This window comes from Polistes dominula, unplaced genomic scaffold (assembly GCF_049000335.1).
Source record: "Polistes dominula isolate Pdom_NZ unplaced genomic scaffold, Pdom_raw_medaka contig_21, whole genome shotgun sequence".
Lineage (NCBI taxonomy): Eukaryota > Metazoa > Arthropoda > Insecta > Hymenoptera > Vespidae > Polistes > Polistes dominula.
The window spans coordinates 4,366,253-4,387,679 of NW_028301061.1; the positions used below are offsets into that span (position 1 = coordinate 4,366,253).

General features: G+C 28.9%; 2 protein-coding genes across 2 annotated transcripts in view; both read right to left on the minus strand.

The window, feature by feature from the left end:
- Positions 1 to 21,427, minus strand: part of LOC107065360 (uncharacterized) — a 183,347-nt gene that overhangs the window by 103,625 nt on the left and 58,295 nt on the right. The window lies entirely within an intron of this gene.
- Positions 15,373 to 19,784, minus strand: LOC107065361 (cytochrome P450 4C1). The gene is made up of 12 exons (XM_089176059.1): positions 19,465 to 19,784; positions 19,285 to 19,391; positions 19,091 to 19,181; positions 18,651 to 18,833; positions 17,862 to 17,931; positions 17,646 to 17,772; positions 17,473 to 17,542; positions 17,262 to 17,368; positions 17,117 to 17,185; positions 16,834 to 17,008; positions 15,959 to 16,135; positions 15,373 to 15,871 (listed from the first exon to the last, which is right to left on the minus strand). Exons 1-12 carry the CDS (start codon positions 19,634 to 19,636, stop codon positions 15,708 to 15,710), a joined length of 1,512 nt encoding a protein of 503 aa, XP_089032185.1. The 5' UTR covers positions 19,637 to 19,784; the 3' UTR covers positions 15,373 to 15,707.

The following is a 21,427-nucleotide window of genomic DNA, read 5'->3' on the forward strand; positions in this document are numbered from 1 at the left end:
GTACTGAAACATCAATTCATTTATCAATTTCTTTGTTAATTTTCACTAAATAAAGTTGTACTGATTTATGTTATAATTGTTTTTAAATTCTGCAATTATACGACTATTTTTTAAAATTGTCGATACACTTTTTATCATAAAGAATCAAATTTACATACGATTGAAAATGTATAATCTCTGTGAAAGTAAGTTTATTTTATGAACCTTCTAAAAAGTTTTAGTTTTCCATAAAAAAAAAAAAAAAATCACCATTCATTTACATAGAAACAAAAAAGCAATTACTTTCTGTCCAAGCCAATATTTTTAGGTGTTTGATTATTCTTTCGTTTGTCTCCGAACTTTTTTTGCTAAAATTATCACTTTGTCATCGTTGGCTTTGACGCTTATGTTCGTCCTAGTTGGCGACAATTTCTAATGGCATTCCTCATACAAATGTTCAAAATATTATTGAAAGTAAAATCAGTTTGAAGTATTTTTTTTATTCAATTACGAGATTCGAGTTTTTCAATATTTTTCAATATTTTTTTTTTTTTTTAGTGAAATAAATCTGTTTGATGTTTTTCGTTCATATTTGTTCTACTGGCAAATCCGATTATTATTTTCAAAGTTATACGATCCCTAAAGCCATATACTAATTATTTCGAAAAGGCTTGATACAAAGTACAGAAAAAATTTGTTTCACTTTTAAAATACGAAGAAACTTTTTACCCCAATAAATAAATTCCTATAGCTCGTGATTTTTAATGATAGATGTCATTCTTTTAATGAACTGTAAATGAGTATAAATGTTACAATATAAGATTTAACTAATATCATCTAAGTGTAAGCATTGAATGATCTTTAAAATGATATACCAAGGACTAGTATATAAAATAAAAGTTTGCTTTAAAACATCTGTTCATTCCACAATGAACTTTAATGCTTCCTACACTTCCTTAAATTTACTTTAGATCCGATAAGTAATTAAGATAACTTTTCTTAGCTTTTTTTCAATTCTAATCGAAATAAAAATAAAAAAATACGTGCTATTTTCCCTTAAAAGAAGTTTTTTATACAAAGAACATTTTGTTTACTTTCTAAACGATAAATTTTAATCTTTACTTTCTTCAGATATCAAAAGAAATAAAAGATTACATGTCTTACCTCTCATAGACGCAAATTTAATAAATGATAGGACATTTTTTAACAAGAAACTTGGTGCATCAAGTTGTGAAAGATCTACTATACTATCATCTTCGTCAAGTTACATAATCAACTACCAGATTTTTGAGAAAACCAGATCAGATTTTTAACAATTTTCGTGAAAATGTTAATATCTTTATCAAAATTTGCCAAAAATCCATACTTATTTGAACTAATTTTTATTTTGTATAATTAATAGATCACAAAGATCTTACAGCTCTCTATAATAAACCATTTTTATTAGCAAAAAAAAATTAAATTCATTAACTCAAATAGAAATTAGAACAACGCATTCGCGAACTTGTCAAACGCGAAATAATTAATGCTAATGGAATTCATTAATAATAAAAGATAGTATAATTATGAACTAACTTAATTATTAATCAAAAATGATTAATAATTAATAATGTGTACTCGGTACCAAATCATTTGTAGACGATAAACTTATATTCAGTTATTTTTTCTTATATTCAATTTCAGTTGAAGAAAACCATACGATAAGTTTATGAAATCAAATATCATAGAATACGTTAGGCCTTAGATATAAGGTATCATTTATTTAAAAGGTTCCACTCAAGGATGAAGAAAAATTATGATGGTCATAAATTCTCAAACCAATTCAACGACCATCGAAACATATTGGCGTAACTAAAAAGCATACCAATGTCGGGTCCTTCCAGTGGTATACAACACTTAAGTAAATATGAGACAATGCACATGGGAAGGGTACGGAAAGGAAATTTCTTATATTCCCAGAAACCCCACACTACCATCCTTCCCAAAAACATAAACTTTCCCATCGGGTCACTCTGGTGGGTGGACCCTCCTACTATTGGTTAATAAGTTTCATTCAGTTCCTTCCCTTTCCAAAGAGGTGTAACTAATTTAGATATAAAACCATGTGAAATCAAGTAAGAACGGGCTGTTCGTAATGCATACTGTCTGTTCGTAATACATCTACTTTGTTAATACGTCTTCATCGTTATACATTCTATTCGTTATACATTTTTTGTTATACATTTTTACACCTCATACCTTATACAGTCCACATCGAACAATTGTAACACAGTTGCCAAGATTTCAGTTAATAAATCATTGTTTACTAAAGAATTGCCTTTAGTATACTATAAAACCACTCACACCGTATTAATATACCGTCGTGAGACTTCCGTACAGAACGCGCGTATAATTGCAACTTAAAAATTGTACGTTAGTTTGAAACGGATTCGCGTCAACATAACATATAGTGCGCGCGAACATATTTTGGTCCTTCGAGCCGGATATATTAGTCGGACTTATCAGTCGGATATATCTACTGCATACGCAAGTGCGCGATCATACTCACAGACAATCAGACATTAAGTGAAGAGTTAAGTGAATAGTGAAGTGAAGAGTGAACATAAAACAAAGTTACGGACAGTTCAGTCATTCAATACGTGGTCAATAACAACAAAGACATTGGCAACATTGACCACATCTCTTCACACAAAATCATCAATTGTGAATCAATCAAGGTAAGCTCGTTATACTAAAGAGTTACCAAGTCTATCGTTTCCTGTCCTATTCTATTTACCTACATCAATCATTGCTAATGAAAGTGCAAAACAAATTGCTGAATTAATCGATCGACGTGATGTTTTCAAAATCAAAGTAACACATTTCAAGAAATTTGTTGATAAATTCGGGGAACATGACAATAAGACGGCATTAGCGATTCGTGTTGAAAAATTAGAAGAAGCATTTACTTCATTTGAGGACATACAAACTCAATTGTAAAAATTAGAACCCACAGTAGATCACCTTTCTACACGATTCGAAATACTAGACCATTTCTATGATGCACTGGTAGATGCCAGGGATTGGTTAATATCATATACAGATACGCGGCATACGGTTACGCCACGTGAGCAAGTCAATCATACACCAACGTCTATCGAATCGCAGAATAACACTGCTACCATAAGATTACCAAAGATAAAACTTCCCAAATTTGACAGAAGGTACTAGCACTGGCGAACTTTCGAAAATTCATTCAAGACCATTATACATCAGCATTAAAGCTTGTCAAACGCGCAAAAGCTCCAGTACTTACGCTCAGCTTTAATTGAAGGTACATCAAAGCTTATTGACTCATTCGTCATCACCGATGAGAATTACGAAGAAGCATGGAATGTATTGAAAGTAAATTATGATAACGAACAAGTGATAGCGTTAAGACATGTTAAAACGATTTAACCATAGAATCTCCAATAAGATACGAACCTTAAAGGATGACACCAATAAAGCAAGTATATGTAGCAGATAATAATTAACCATATCCTGTTTACAAAGCGAAAAGACAAGCGAATATTTGTCTCAATTGTTTACGAATGGGACACAAAACAATGCAATGCAAAGGTGGCAGTTGTGAAATATGTAAAAAAAACACAATTCACTAGTACACTTGCTGACAGCACATGAATCTCCTCCTCTCAAATAAGAATGATTATCAACACATACAAATATCATCATCTACTGGAAGTACTCTGATAGTTGGAACATACACACACACGAATTTATCATCATCGCGCGGTTACACATATTAAATAAATATCAAGAGCTAATTTTCAATGTCGTACTTTATTGGACAAATACTTTAATTTAAATTTCATTACAGTAAACTTAGCAAGGAAATTTAATCTAACAATGAAGAAATACGATATAACTCTTGGTGGTTTAAATAACGATACCACAATCACACAAATCATTTAGTAACCGCTACAATACAATCGCGATACAACAACTATGTAAAAACATTGCGTTTCTACACAGTACTATACATTTCAAATTTACTTCCAAGTCGACCATTCAATCATTCACAATTAGAATTCTTATCACTTTACACCATTGTAATTTAACATAACTAAATTTTTTAAAATCAAAGAATCACACAGACTCAACGTCTTGAAGAAACGATATTAAACGTAACGAAATTGGTCGCTATGACATTGGTATTCAACATAAAGAAATCTTAACTGCAAGACTTCAAGATAACAGATCAACACATATTCAACGTCTTGAAAAGACAATGTCAAACGTTACGAAACTGTTCGTTATGGCATTGCTATTCAACATAAAAAATCTCAATTGCGATACTCCAAGATAAACAGTTGAACACAGAGTTCAACGCTTTGCAGAGATCCTTGAAGAAAATCCAAAGTTCATGCAATAAGATATTGCAATTACGCAAGGATACATCGATCTCCACATAGGACAAAACACAAGAGGATCACTTCACATAAGGAGAATCTATTTACTTCATCATGCCGTCTGGAAGGAAACAAATACTACTACGAAATTACGAGTGGTGTTCGACGGCTCGACGAAATCTAGCCACGGGGTATCTTTGAATGACTCACTTATGGTCGTCCCCACAATTCAAGATAACATATTTCACGCATTTACGCTTTCGCCAATATAAACATGTATTATTTGTAGACATTAAAAATTGCAACTATACTATTCGTTGTTGTAAAGCAGCATTCGCCTTGCAAGTGGCCATTTTCCTTGCAAGCATCCATTTGTTTTGCAAGCAGCCATTAGCCTTGCAATCAACATCGATAATCACGAACGCTACAACTTTTCTAAAATCATACGAATTGAATACCGTTACACTCGGTCTTGCGTCAGCACCATTTTTGGCAAGTCGCATATTGCATAAATTGGTAAACATGAAGGTCTTAAACTTCAATAACCGCCAAAATCGTCACACAAGACTTATATGTCGACGATCTAATTACAGGAGCAGAATCTTACGAAAAGGCCTTGCATATACGAGACGAGTTAATAAAACTTCTGCAGCTCGAAAGGTTCAATTTCGTCAATAGGCTGCAAATGAGTCTCAACTCACATATGGGTTACCATCACAAAGTGTCAACATACAACTGCAACTGAGTAACGAGGACACATTCAAAACATTAGGGATTGATTGAAATTCGCGAGACGAGTATCTCATACATGGTAGCGTCAATTATCACACATATACGTCACCAAGCGGATCGTCTTATCAAACATTGCGAAAATATTCGATCCGTTAGGCTTAATTGATCCAGTTATTGTAACGGCCAAAATCATTATGGAAAATCATCATGCGAAATTTATAGCAATCTCAATTAAATTAAGTTTCACTGGTACAGTTATTGCAACGGCCAAACTTGCTATGCAAAATCATTATGCCAAATTATTATGCAAAAATCAGAACAAATAAATAAATAATATAATACATTACATAATATTATATTGGAAATCGTTAGTGATATGACCACTGAAGGATTAGTGCAGCATTAAGAAATTCATCATTCGAAGAGGAAATTAAGGACATTTATTCCGACAATGGAACCATGTCCGTCGGAACTAATCATGAGATGAAAGAGATTTACTTTACTTCACCAAGAAGGTCATAGAAAGAAAGTCAAATTTATCTTTCAGATCAAGCCATTACGTGGCACTTTTCACCGCCTCGCTCCCACACTGCGGAGACTTTTGGGAGGCAGGTGTAAAATCTTTAAACGCCACGTAAAAAGAGTAAGTAGTAATCAGCTATGCATTTTCAAAGAATTCAATACTTTATCATTGAAGTTGAAACAATACTAAATTCTCACTTACTTACTCCTATTTCCTCTGATTCAAACGATCCTATTGTCTTAACACCTGGTCATTTCCTCATTGGTAATACATTAACGAGCATTCTTGAGTTTGATTTCACATATAGCAGCAAATAGATTGTCCACTCGGCAGCATATACAAAAGTCTGTTTTATGTTCACTCTTCACTTCACTATTCACTTAACTCTTCACTTAATGTCTGATTGTCTGTGAGTATGATCGCGCACTTGCGTATGCAGTAGATATATCCGACTGATAAGTCCGACTAATATATCCGGCTCGAAGGACCAAAATATGTTCGCGCGCACTATATGTTATGTTGACGAGAATCCGTTTCAAACTAACGTACAATTTTTAAGTTGCAATTATACGCGCGTTCTGTACGGAAGTCTCACGACGGTATATTACTACGGTGTGAATGGTTTTATAGTATACTAAAGGCAATTCTTTAGTAAACAATGATTTATTAATTTAAGTCTTGGCAACTGTGTTACAATTGTTCGATGTGGACTGTATAAAGTATGAGGTGTAAAAATGTATAACAAAAAATGTATAACGAATAGAATGTATAACGATGAAGACGTATTAACAAAGTAGATGTATTACGAACAGACAGTATGCATTACGAACAGCCCGTTCTTACTTGATTTCACATGGTTTTATATCTAAATTAGTTACACCTCTTTGGAAAGGGAAGGAACTGAATGAAACTTATTAACCAATAGTAGGAGGGTCCACCCACCAGAGTGACCCGATGGGAAAGTTTATGTTTTTGGGAAGGATGGTAGTGTGGGGTTTCTGGGAATATAAGAAATTTCCTTTCCGTACCCTTCCCATGTGCATTGTCTCATATTTACTTAAGTGTTGTATACCACTGGAAGGACCCGACATTGGTATGCTTTTTAGTTACGCCAATATGTTTCGATGGTCGTTGAATTGGTTTGAGAATTTATGACCATCATAATTTTTCTTCATCCTTGAGTGGAACCTTTTAAATAAACGATACCTTATATCTAAGGCCTAACGTATTCTATGATATTTGATTTTATAAACTTATCGTATGGTTTTCTTCAACTGAAATTGAATATAAGAAAAAATAACTGAATATAAGTTTATCGTCTACAAATGATTTGGTACCGAATAATGTGTGATTAATTTAGTGTTCATATTGTTACATTGGAATAAATAAAATACTTTTATAAATTTGATGAAATATTATTTCATTCCACGCTATCTTATACTTTCCTTTATCAAGATCAGTTTCCATCTTAACAAATATGTACAGAATTTATACAAATAGAATAGCAAGGTTCTTTACTCATGAAAAATTTTCTTAACTATAATAATCATAATAATCAAAGTTATACGCCATATTTTTTATAGCTGATAAGTTGCATTCACGTACAGTGTACCAAAACATGGGCTAAATATCATTTAAAAAATTTTTCGAACAATGAACGTGAAGTTCTGACTTTCCTTAGTAATCAGAATAAATATAAAACCGTATTTCCTATCGTTTATTTGTTATTATTTTTTATTTTTTTTTTTAAAGCTTTAGAATTTGTCCAGTAAGAACATTACGTAAATTCCATTAACAATGTTGAGTATTTATATCACATAAATGTATTCCTCGTAAGAAATAATTCGTACAATACTAGAACATAAATTGTGAAGATATGAGGTCATTGTTTTGTCTGCATTCACCTGGGTTAATCTTTTCCGTGAAATTTTTAGTAAAGTCACTAGGATAATTGTATTGTTTTAATTTGTAGTTAAAAATTATGCAATTAAACAATTTTACAATATTATATACTCAATTTATAGTCTCAAAAAACAAAGTTTTTCAAAACAAAAAAAATTAAAAAATATTTTTTCAATTAAATAAAAAAAAATAGAAAACTTACTCGGTCCACTCTGGAATTTTCGGGGATAATCGCAGAATTAGTTAAAGTTTTTTTTTCAGGAAATAAAAAAAAATTAAAAATGACGAACTTCGAGAAAATAACGGTTTTTCTCAAACAGTGCGAAAATTTCAGGGAGTTTATCATCTTAAAATTTTTTTGTATTTTTTTCTCGTAAAAACAAAAATTAAAAAAAAAAAGCGTTTCAATAGGTTGAATTTTGATGATGTTATAGCCATTTAAAAAAAAGAGCCATTTTTTCAAAAATTAATAATTTTTTTGGGTTTGGTAAAAAAATTTGAAAAAATTCAGAGAACTGTTTTTCATAGGGTAGAATAGGATGAAAAACTTTCAGCCAAATCGAAAAGGGTCAGGGTCAAAAGTGGTTGATTTGGTATGGAATACCCCATATACATTCAAATAAACGTGATTTACTCTAACCCTGCTGCGCCAATACTTTAATATTTTTCTATTTTCATTTTAGGTATAGTTTTATTGTTTAAGAATATTGTTGGAATAATCATTATCTTTAAGGTGAAAGTTATGTGGTTACATTTATCAATGTTTATTTTTATTTTCCATACGTTTTACTAATATTCTAGTTTTAAGAAGTGTTTGTAAAATTTAAAAGATGCAGTCTGCAGTTTTGTGTTTCTAACTAAAATGGTTGTATCATCGGCAAATGTAAAAAATGCAGTTACGAGTATTAGAAATGTTAACAGTTTAAATGTATAGAAATAGTAAACCCTAGAACATACTACAATCATGAATTTATGTTTCTGAAATTGAATAAACTGTTTTAATAAGAAATGTTCTGTGTTAATATATTATTTGATCAATTTGTATTATGGTGTTGGTTATGTTTTCTTAACAAGCTTTGTATAAAGTATAAGACATGTTTTTAGAAAAAACTTACAATTTGTGCATCGTGTTCCAAATGTAAGTCTTTATGTTAGACTATTTTTGTCATACAATTCAATCAAATAATTGATTTTTACAAAACTCTTTTCATTTTTTTCTCTCTTTCGTAGTTTATAATAAAACTTATTTACTTATTCGTGAACATTCATATTCTTATTTTTAACTTCTATAATGTATTTTTAACTTGTATATCTTTATTGCAAAAATCTTGTTTATCTTGCCGACTATATCTAATTTCAATGCGTAACAAGAACTCAATAGATTAAATTCCCAATCGTATGAGAATTTTACGAGAATATGAACGTGTTCTCGTATGACAGAATGATAGTTCTTTTTTTCTTTTTCTTCTTGTTCGCGTTTTATTCGTTTTCCTCCTGTTGTGCCTATTGACTGTATTTCGAAACGATTTCTCAATATAACTGACAGGTTCTCTATGTAGAAGAAAATTATTTAGAGCAATAACATTTTTTTAGTATGATGAAATTAAAATTACTCAGTAAAAACAATTTTATAATTTAAAAGATTAATTTTTTATTGTGTTTAATTATTTTTTTTACGAATATTCAAATTCTAAGATTTGTTCAATATTTATAATCGATTTTTGATCTTTATGTATATATATATATATATATATATATATATATATATATATATATATATATATATATATATATATATATATAGGGTGAAATATTTAAATCAGAACACTTCCATAATGTGTAGTTTTATGAAATAACTTGTCAAGCTAAGTTACAGTATTTAAAAAAGCATATGTAAAGAAAACCTTTCTGTCAAAGTCACATTTTTATAAGATTTTTAAATTATAGATATTTTTATAAGCAATAATATCAACATTTTTCCTTAAATTTATTCCTTAAATCTTTTTGAACAAAAAAAAAGCATTAAGGTACAACGTCAAAAGTTTATTAATTAGTAGGATATTTTTAAAAAATGTCTGAATCTCTTACGTAACTATAAAAAGCTGTTTCGTCTTTTTTAGTTGAAATTAAAAAAAATTATTTGAGAAAAGAAGATAAAAAACTAAAGATGATCTACAGAATTAGGATCATATTTTTTTCACAAGTACAGAAGTACACGTATGTATGCATTTGCAAAAAATTTAAATTCATATTCCTTTTTAATAACAAATATTTTAAAATTTGTGTGAAAAAGAGAATGATTTAAAAAATAAAATCATCTTACCTCTACATGCGAACCTTTTAAATGACCCAATTTTATCCTAAATATTTTTTTTTAATCGTCAATAATGGATATATTTTTAAAAATGTTTTAATTAAATTAGCCCACCTTGTATACAACATATCTCGATAGTCATTCAATGATAGGAACTTTTTAAAGATAGGCATGCGGTTCGTCCTAGATTTCGGCTGTAGTTAAAATCTCGTCCATTCGTTCACTGCGCACATAACAATTGTTAGTTCAACGAATTTCTACATGAATTGTACATACGAACTCGTTCCATACGAGTATGTGGTACAATGAACACGATGTTATATCCGAATCTACTATCTCCTACCGTCCTGCTCGATATATAGGGTGTTTCCTTTAAAAACAGGTCACTAAAATATTTCATATATCTGCTATAATATTTAAAATATTTGTCTACTTATTTAAATAATTTCAAGGATTTCAATCTAATTAAATGCAAGAAAAAATAATTTTTGCTTAAATTTAATTTTTTAATTATTTTTATAAAATTATTCATATTTTTTACGTATATATGTTATATAAACACATTTTTTGTTGTTTTTGTGTCATTGTTCATATAATATTGTACTTGTAAGTATAAAAAATGATCTCGAAATAATTTTGAATATTAAAATTAGAAAACTTGTGAGAAACTTATTTTCAGTAAAATATCATATTTTAAAATAGAGGAAAGATTATAATCATCAATTTATGATTATAATCGTAACAATCAACATTGCTCTGTAAATATTTAAGTATTCACTGAATGTTAAATTAGAATGTTAAGTCAGTCTTAAAACAGAAAAATTTGTAGTGATTAAAAAAATACTGAACTGAATACAATTGTAAATAAAAACAATATACATTTGCAACTGTTAACGTTTATCAAAACATTGCTACTATCGTAAGTAAATATTATCACTTAAGAGAACATCTTATTAGCCCTTTAAGAAGAGAGTGATTGCAAGGGTTGTAATTATTAAGAACGGATTAATTGTTCTGATAATTTGAACTATTTTGATTGAATAAAAGAAAGGAAAAAAAATCCCCCAAACACGAAGAATATCGAAAAAATAAATAAAAGTTCTTAGTTCATACAGATTGTTTTGTTTTTGGACGTATATATGCATCCATAGTACTTCAAGGGTAAAAATTTATAGAAATATTAATTCTGTTTATTTATTGGTTTGATAAGATATGATTAGTTTTTGTGCTTAAAGATTGATATCGCTTACAAAATAAATTCTACACGAATCTTTACATTTTTTGCATCCAAGAATATTTCAAAATAAATTTATAAACGGATACATGTACTTTTTATTACATGGTTGACCTAGAAAAAATCTATAAACAACTACACTTATAAAAAAAATATATTTTGTATACTTTTGAAACTATTTGAATTAAGTGAACAATATTTGTTTGTATTGTCAGAAATAAAGAATATATTTAAATAGCTTATAAGATGTTTTAATAGGATATTTAATAGGGTGTTTTAAAGGGACACCCTGTATAGTAGCATAGGTACTTTTTCTCTTTCTCTTCCTTATTTCTTTTTTAAATATAACTAATGTCTCATGAGAATCTGAGAAATATACACTATATTTATCGGAATTAGTAATAAATTGTAATGAAAGCCGAAATCTAATTAATCAAACACACATTGACTAATAGGCGTTTACATGTAAATATAGATTGCCATGATGTACTGTGATAAAATGATCAATGACTTTTTTTCTTCTGAGTAGAAAAGGTCTAACCTTACTTTTTTCTTTTTTGTTAGTAAAGTTATGTCCGAGTTATGGGATATAGTAAGAACGTTACAAATAAATATTTCCACAGTAAAACATGTATTTTGGTTTTTTCTTTTTTGGAGATTCATCCTTGAACGACATTATCGTTGTTATACAATAATACAGATTTTTATAAAAAAAAAACATACACAGATATATGTATATGTGGCGGTCAATGTATATATTTCGAGAATTTTATGGATTACCTGAGGCATTCGATAAAATGCTCACTAAAATTGAACAGTATATATATTAACTATTATATTTTATACATTACCCGGTCAATCTATAATATACCCAGAAGGTTTTGATGAATCTATAAAATATGTTTCAGTGAAGTGTGTTTAAAACACGAAGAAAAGAGGAGAAGGAGAAAGTAGAAGTGATTTTAAGCACTTAAAAGTGAAACAAACTACGACAGGTGTATGTTCGTACAATCATAAAATGATCTTCACTTTCGGTATTATTACGAACTTGATTTTCCAAACTTACAACGTTGTAAGAGTAGAAAGAAGTAACATAGAAAAAAACACGAATTCTGTTATTAACTTTTTCGCTTCGAGCTCCGCATATATTCGACATCCACGAGATGACCTGTGGGTATGAGCGCTGTATATATATGTCGTCTACAGGTAAAGTTTTGTAAATATAGAAATACTTATATTACCTATAATTTTGTAATATATTTTATGTTAAAAATTAACTTATATTTGTCATATTAGAGCAACGATTATTTTATTCAACACAATTTATATAAGATTATATGTTATATAAGATTTAGAATAACGTATATACAGAAACATCAGTGACGGTACTTTTGTAGACTGGACTACCGATAAGAAAGGGTTAATAATTAAAGGTACATTCGGTTATTCTGTAACTGTAAAAATCAATATGATGTTCGGTTTCTGTTTAAAGTTTAACTGTTGTTCCTCAAAAAATTACTTCACTCTCACCCCCTTCCCACCCAACCCATTCTTTAAACATACTCTACTGAGACACATTTTATTGATTGATCGAAAACCTTTGGGTATTCTATAGATTGATCATTGCCATGTATGAAAAACATGCACAAAATATACATTGCCCAATCTCAGTGGGCAATCTATACAATGGCCGCAGTAATATATTGATATTAGCATATGCATACATAAAAATATGCATATGAAGAACCTCATACGTGTTCTGTACACGGCTTGTTTTCTTTCTTGTACTAGTTGGCTCTTGTTTGTACGAACGAAAGCATTGAAAATTCGTGTTGCATGACCCAGATTTTAAATCGCAGTTTATTCATCTCCGCGGAAAGAAAGGATATAGTCACGATTCGAATCCGACCGAGCGTGATGATAAGTAGAAAGGTGGCTGAAATAAATAACGCGCCCCTTGCTCATTCGCAAAACTTTTTGTTTCCTCTCTTCCTTTTATTTTTCCTTTCTCCCCCCCCCCCCTCTCTCTCTCGCTAACTTTCTTTCTCTCTACTTTTTTTTATCTCTTTTTCAGTTTTTCACTTTCTCGCCCTCTTGCTCTTCTGCGAAAAAATTTAATACGAACATCTACTTAAAGTTTGTCTAAAATATCAATTTTTTTTCGTAGATAACTACTTTACCGACTATTTCCTCTTGTTTCTCTAAAAGGACTTTCATATTTCGAATACTTTTTTCTTGTGATTGAAATTAAAGAACACGAAAGAATATTACTTCGCTAGGTAAGTTCGGTGGGAGTTAATATGTAATTACAAAATTTGCACGCAAATGAAACTTTTTGATTCAACGGGGAATAATATTCTATTGGGTTTACAATAAATAATGTCGCTAATAATTTGTGATATTTTATATGTAAATTAGGAAAATTAAATTGTATAGAACATTATTGTATTGTATTGAATGAAGTTCACTTGTAATGTGTTGATAAAAGAGTAATATCTATGATATCATTGAATTAGATTACTTCCATTGTATAGTATTATAAATAAAAAATTATCTTATTTAGTTTTGTGTTTATTTAAGTATGAAATATAGAAAATTCGAACATAACTTATTAGTCAACCCAATACTTGAATCATAACTTCAAATGAATATAATCCTTGGTTACGATTGTTTATTATAAATACTATAAATATAAATCAATAATATTGTTGAGTTCTGTGATGTAATAAAAGATGTGGCCTGTTTTTGATCAAGCAATTAACCCTTTACCAGAGAATGTCATAAGGAATTGTGGGTGGCTTTGAGAGTGATGAGATTTGGATGCGAAAACTGAAGTGAAACAGGGTAGTTAAAGTATAAAACCTATTGAAATCTTTTTTGAAGTGAAAACTTCTTTAGAATCAGGGTGATTTGAAAATTGTAAAACGGAAGAACGTGAAACCGATGAAACAAAAATGATTAATTAATTAATAAAATTCAATATATAATTTAATTCTATATATATATATAAATAATTCTATATTATTGAAGTGGAAACTTCTTTAGAATAGGGAATGATTTGAAAAAAATGAAACGCGGGTGGTTCAGGCAACGGAGCGGTGGGCTTCTTGGCAACGGCCACGATATTTAGTAAGAGGAGAAATAGAGACAAACATATAGGATTGAGCCTGCGAGAGAATGAGACAGAATATAGCTATATAGTTTTTCCCATTCTCGGTCTCCTTTTTATGCTCTGCTTCGTAGTTATCGCTCCTGGTTGTATATGTGTGTGCTTGTTGCGACTGGATACTACGAAGCGTGGACACATATTATTTCGATACTCAAAATGTTTGTTGGTAGGAGCGATAGAAGGATAGAAGAATAAACAGAGGTAAGCACGTAGGTATGCAACAAAAGTATAAGGTCCAAACGAACCGACGGTCGAAATAAAGAAAGAAGGTATGAAGTCTGTCTTTGTAAGTTGTAAAGTGTGTAAGTCTGTGTGAGTCTGGAAGGTATATATATACGTGTCATTTCTTTTCTAGTTTTCTATTTCTATTTTTCTATTTCTATTTTTCTATTTCTATTAAAAAATGTTTCTATTTTATTGAAAAATTTATATTAAATTCTTTATTTCGCAAATATTATCATTAATAATCATGAAATGTATAGAATATAATAAATGTACTGTCTGCAATATTTTACAAAAAAAAAATTATTATAAGATACATCAGAGAAAAAGAATTAGAGAACACTGTAGAATACATTAGGAGCAGCTGATAAATTCCATTCAAAAGCAAGTAAGTTACTGTCACATTTTAAGTCGCATGTAAGAAAATTATATTATTAATTGTAATATTTGCGTATTTAAGAAACTTATACTAATGTTTCAATAAAATAAAATCATTTTTAAGATGTTGAACGCCCAGCGTGAATTGGTGGAGCTTACCACGGGGCTGAAATTTGAGACTCGTAGTGTACACAATTCGATAAGCTGACAGAGCGATACGATTCAATGCATTTTTTAGATTTTTCGTTGTTCAGATTTTTATTTAGACGAGAGTATTTAGAAAGATAAGTTTGTGGTCCAAAGAATAAAGACGAAATATGTTATAAATAATAAGGGTCTCGAAGTGTGACAGGCTATAGATTGAAAAAACATTTCTAGGCAATATCTTTATTAGATCTCTCATTGCATTTTACCAGAACTTTCCGCACTGTGCATGCAACTTCTTAACTATATCTGACTCCAAAAACTTGAATTTCAAATTTGTAAGAACAGAGGAGAAGGTAATATAGAAAAAAGACATGATTTTTATTATTAATAATAAAAGATATATTTGACTATTCTAGAATTATAAAGATTAACATGGTGCAAACAGTTTCTCTTAAAAGTTTACCTATACATTCTCATTAGTATACTTCACAACCCCTTACTCCCTTACTCCCCTAAATAATAATAATAATTATTTAAACCCCTTACTCCTCTAATAATTATTTTTTTTCGTTAATAAATCTATTGAATCATTTATAATTTAAAATAAAAATACCGATAACATTAAAGACTGGTAAGACATAAGAAATGTTTTCAGACAGCTTATTTTAAAACAATTTCTTAAAAGATTAAAAAAATAATAACAATAATAATAAATATTATCGCTTCTTAAACCTTAAAAAAATCTTTTTCGTAGGTTTCATTGTTATACCCATTTGTACAGCTATGTCTTCCAATTTTAGTGGGACATCTACATGAACAGAAAATTTTCTCAATACAGTAGCAACTACGACTTTAATTTCAGTCATTGCAAAGTTCCAACCTATAAAAATCAAATTCATTGCACATGTATTATAATAATCATCTCTATATTATACACTCTTTTGATTCTATAAATATATACTGTTACCAATACATCCTCTTGGTCCAGTGCCGAATGGTAAAAAATGTTTAATATTGTAATTGCCAGATAAAAATCTATCAGGATTAAATTGTAAAGGATTTTTCCAATATTTCTCGTTTCGATGAAGTGCGTAAAGCATGAGTATACAAATAGAATTTTTTGGTACTATTACACCCTCGCTTACTTTAAAAAATTAATAAATATATGCAATTACTATATAAAACGTAAATTATTTAACGTATTAAACGTAAATATATTAATATGAAATAATAACGTAAATTGTAAAAATATACAGGTTGATTCTTGTAACGGAGGCCGCTAATAACTTTTTTTAAGTAACAATAGAAAAAAATCATAAAGGAAAAACTTATATAGCACAACAAATGTTAACTTTCTATGACCTTACTTTTTTTTGAAAATGCATCGATGCACATGCTAGATGCAGTTGCACTTTTTTTTAAATGGAACTTTATATTTTTTTTTATACTATTCGATTCCTTTTTTTTATTCTGCGTTAAAAAGTATTAAATGAAGGTCATTGAAATGTCAATAGTTTATGAGATATTTGAAGTTTAATATCAGTAATATATTTTATTACAATAAATGTTCGAATGTTTCTCCATTTCATTCTAAACAATTAAATACGCACATTTTATTGCGCTTTTTTACATTTTTCATCACATTTTTTGATTGATTTGGATTAATATTGGAATAATATTTTCAAAAAAAGTAAGGTCATAGAAAGTTGACATTTGTTGTGCTATATAAGTTTTTCCTTTATGATTTTTTTCTATTGTTACTTAAAAAAAAGGTTATTAGCCGCCTCCGTTACAAGAATCACCCTGTATATACAAATATTTATTCAGTATGTGTATGAATACCTTGTATATCTTCACATACACTTCGTGCTATAAAAGGAACAGGTGTGAGAAGACGAAAAGTCTCTTTGATCACTCTTTCCAAAAATTTTAAATTCTTAGTATCTTGATATGAAGTATTTTCATCTACTGGATCGGAAGAACCATATATTTGATAGAGCTCTTCGTATACTTGTTCCTGCAATTTAAGATGTGGAAAACTTGATTCAACTTTAGTATAAAATTATGTGTTGTTTTTTAAAAACAGTGACAGTGAATATTGCAATTAAGTTTTACTCATACGTACTTGAATGTTTGGATAAATAGCTAACATTAGCAACACAAAAGTAATTGAAATAGAACTTGTATCACTTCCCTAAAAAATATAAAAATTTTTCTTTTTCTTTTTCTTATAATCAAAGTTTTGTTTAAAGTAGCAAAATCTTACTTACAGCTGTAACTATTGTATTTATCTCGTCTCGAATATCTTGTTCCGTATATTCTTTTCCCTCATAGAATGATTTGAATATCGTGTCAAGAAATAGAGAAGTATCTATTGCTTTATTAAAAAAAATAATTAATATACTTTTTAGCATGTTAAGAAAATTTTATTGCAACAATTTGTTAAAAAATAGAATTAGATTATTGAATAGTTTTTCTTACTTGAATCTTTTTCTTTCATTTCGCCATTAATTTTCTTTTCTTGCATAGATTCTTTTTGTTCCTTTATTATCTTAACAAATGAGTTATATATATATATATATTTTAATGCAGTAATAAAATAATATATGTACAATGTGATAAATTTAATAAATAATTTTTGTCTTTATTTATACCTTCCAGGTTAATGTATCCAAGTGTGCTAAAGTTTCTCGAAATCTTTTTCCTATAGGTAAATTGTAGAAAATAATATCCGGATGCAACCAGAATTTGTAGATCCTTTGGGTAATTATGCCTATTAATCTGAATAAAAATAAAAATCAGAAAGAAATCAAAATGTGTCATAAAATTCGATATTTAAAAAAATTTTTAAATATTATTATTATTATTACTCTGAAATATTGTCATGAAGTCTACATTCTGGATTATTTTGGAAATTAAAATCCCGACCAAACATTGTATCTGTCAATACAAAAAGAAAACAAATGTAAGATTTATTTAAATTTAAAATAGAAATATTTATTATAATAGAACAAATATTTAATTATTAAGGTTTAATATAATAATAAAGAGATAGAAAAGAAAAGAAAAGAAAGTAACAATAGTTAGAAATCTTAAGTACACTCGTATTACACTCTTTCACTCACAAATAGTCGCACCGAATCAAGAAGGCGAAGATTGCATTCTTCGCCGCGCTTATATACACATTCACCCCACCAATGGTCCCAATCACTTCCGTCAATCATTCTCGAAATCTCCAGACTATTCCCGACCGATTAAACAGAAGACCTTTTCCCGATTTCCGGTTCGGGAATATTCGAGAGACTTCGGGGTGCACGCTCGCTTTTCTTTCTTACTAGACACACTCATATTCATACTGCTGCATGCACTCACACTTATACCCATATCGCTGCGCGCACTCACACTCATATCCATATCGCTACGCGCACTCACACTTATACCGATATCGCTGCGTGCACTCACACTTATACCGATATCGTTGCATACTCTTACACATCTTTCACATTCACCAATTGTTTTCACGCACACCATACACTCGCACTCTTCGTCTTTCTCTCACTCTCACACAAATATTAACAAATTTTTTATAATAAGGGAGTTTTTTTATTTTTTTTGTTTTTTAAGAAATTTCCTAAACTTCAAATATTTCAAAATCTTACCATATATCGTATCCAAAGTAAAAAGATTTGTGTAATGTAGTATGTCTATTTTTTGTTCATTATAACTTTCAATAGTTTTCGTTAATCGGTGTGATTGTTTTATTATCTTACTCATATGGTCAGAAAGAATTTGTATTTTGAATACTGGATTCAACAATTTTCGATGTTTGTTCCATATTGATGCTTTAAATAAAAAATATGTTTTAATCAAGTATAGTATATTTTTCTTTTTTATATTAAAAAGTTTCGATATAGAAAAAAATAACTGTTTTAGATGTATGCTTCATGCATTAGTGTACACGTCATATGCGAAAAGAAAGAGAAAAGTCTCTAATTAGCAATTATTTTTAGGTTATTTTTAAAAAGAATTCTATGTTAGTAATATATATTTAAGTATAATTCTTTCAATTAAAAGATAAAAGTATAATTCTATAGTTTACCTGAAGCAGATATCAAACCATTACCAATACCAGGTTTCATAAAATCATATATGGGACCTTTCTCAAAAGCATTTGAGTGTTTAGAAATAATCTAGAAAAAGAAGAATTCAAAAATATAAAAATGAAAAATGTAAGAAGAATTTAACTGTTAAAAATTCATCGTGGGAAATTATAGAAATGTTTATGAATCTTACTTCAATATGTTCCGGATCATCCAAGACTATATATAATTTTGGCCCTATCCAAAATCTCCATGGTGATGGAGAGTTTTCAATTGCTTTTAATAATTTTTTAGTTATGTCTAATTATAAGATAAATTCAATTAATACTATTTGCAAGAATGTAAGTATTATAAACATAAGAGGCAAACTAACCTTTAGTATCACCAAGAAATGTATGTAGATTTCCAATGAGAGGATATGCTTTAGGTCCTGAGAACCCTTTTACCAAATTATATTCATGTATTTTATTTATTAAATATTTTATCACATAGTATAATAAAAGTATTATTACTGGTAAACTAATAAATTTTTCAATAAATTCCATATTGTTTTAATTGAATCAAAAAATATTATAGAGATAGTCTTTTGGTTTAAAAATATTCTAAGTCCTTTTTATGTAAATTTGGAACAGAAAATTTAACAAAGCACAGAAACTTCAAGCTATCTTCGTGTCTTAGCAATGATTGAAAGAAAATCAAAAAGAGCTTGGTTTATTTAAAGAAGACGATGATTTCAGTGCGCAAGGTGGGACAAATAAATCTCATTTTTATTTTATTTTTTGTTCGAATGGATATTTGCATAAGTATATGAAATAAATTAGGTACATAATTTTTACATTGCTCAATGCTATATATATAGGATAATAAGAAATTCATAAGAAATGCTAATTATTTACGTCACATGATTTATATTTCTTTTTTTTCTTTACCTCGATATTTAAGTTTTTTTTACAATATGTAAGATAAGTCTATTTTTATTTTGTCTTACGAGTTATTAACTTGATATAATATTCATAGTTAGGTTTTCCGTATTTTTTTCATTGCACCGGTAACTGCTGTGAAAATTATTCTCCAATAAACTGAGGCTTTTGGTAGATTGGTTAAAATATACTTCTCTAAAACCACGAAACTTGTACACTTTTCTGTTTGGGATTTAATCTGCTTGTCTGCTTACGTTTTTAAATAAATCTGACCACTCACAGCAAATGCTCGGCGTTCTTCTCATTAAGCCTACTCAATTCCTCAACACTTTTCCTTCGTTTAAATTACTTTGATGTCCTAAATGGAACAGCGAGAAATTAACATTTATGCTAGTTGGATCAACATAAATATAATGTACGTAGTCGATTTTTGAAAAAATTTTATTAGTTTTTCTTTAAATTTGTTCTACTGCAGAGAAAAACTAGAGGAGTAGCGAGACGTATATTTATTCACATATAAAAATAATGTGATTCTATTTTACCTCATCACATAAAAACGGCAATTATCTTTAATTATTCGAGAAAAATTAAATAGTTTTTTCTATTTTTTTTTAAATGCTAAACATATGAGTTAAGAAAATACATTATAGAGAATGTTTATATGTTGCAAGTTTTTTATATTATAAATGCCCTCGACATGCATATTAATGTGCCTTTTGACGAGTTGTTTTATGAATATCTTATAAATAATTGATACTTAGATAAAGATATATTTCTTTTTTTTCTTTATAACCTGTATTCAACTCCATGTAACATACAGTAAAGAGCATAACTGAACCAATATTTACTAGTTTTATATAAATCTTTATTTATTGCTAAGAATGTAAATAAATATTAAAAAATGAACATTAGGATGGGTCAAAAAAATCAATTATTTTTTTGTGTACAAGTGACACGGAAAAATAGGTTGCTAGACACCTTAACAAAATTCTCACCAAATATGAGCTCTTAATTTTAATAGGAAGATCCTCCGAATCGCATTTTCTTATTTTGTTCTCAGTCCAATAGAATAAAATTCATACCTCATCATTAATTGATTGTACAGAAAAATGTTCAAGACGAATTTTGTAGGAAATTTACTGTTCTACTAAAAAGGTATCTTATATTTTTTCCGTAAACCTCACCATTTGAATGATATTGAAGATTTGAGTTTGATGATTTTTAGACAAATTTCATTTTTGTTTATGAATTTTATAACTCGACAATAAATGACTATTAAAAAGTGCACAATACAAATTTTTGTAGGAAATTAACTGCTCTATAAAAATGGTGTCGTGTGTTTTGGCGATTAAATTAAGCGTTCAAAAGATATTCATCATCAAACTTTTTTGTTAAAGAGCATCGAAAAAATTACCC

Bases quoted from the DNA above. Each gene is read 5' to 3' on its own strand.
- LOC107065361 (XM_089176059.1), bottom strand. From the start codon at position 19,636: ATGGAATTTATTGAAAAATTTATTAGTTTACCAGTAATAATACTTTTA. The intron at 19,392-19,464 runs GTTAGTTTGCCT...TCTTATAATTAG, and splicing joins ATTTCTTGGTGATACTAAAG to ACATAACTAAAAAATTATTA. The intron at 18,834-19,090 runs GTAAACTATAGA...TTTTATTTAAAG, and splicing joins TGGTTTGATATCTGCTTCAG to CATCAATATGGAACAAACAT.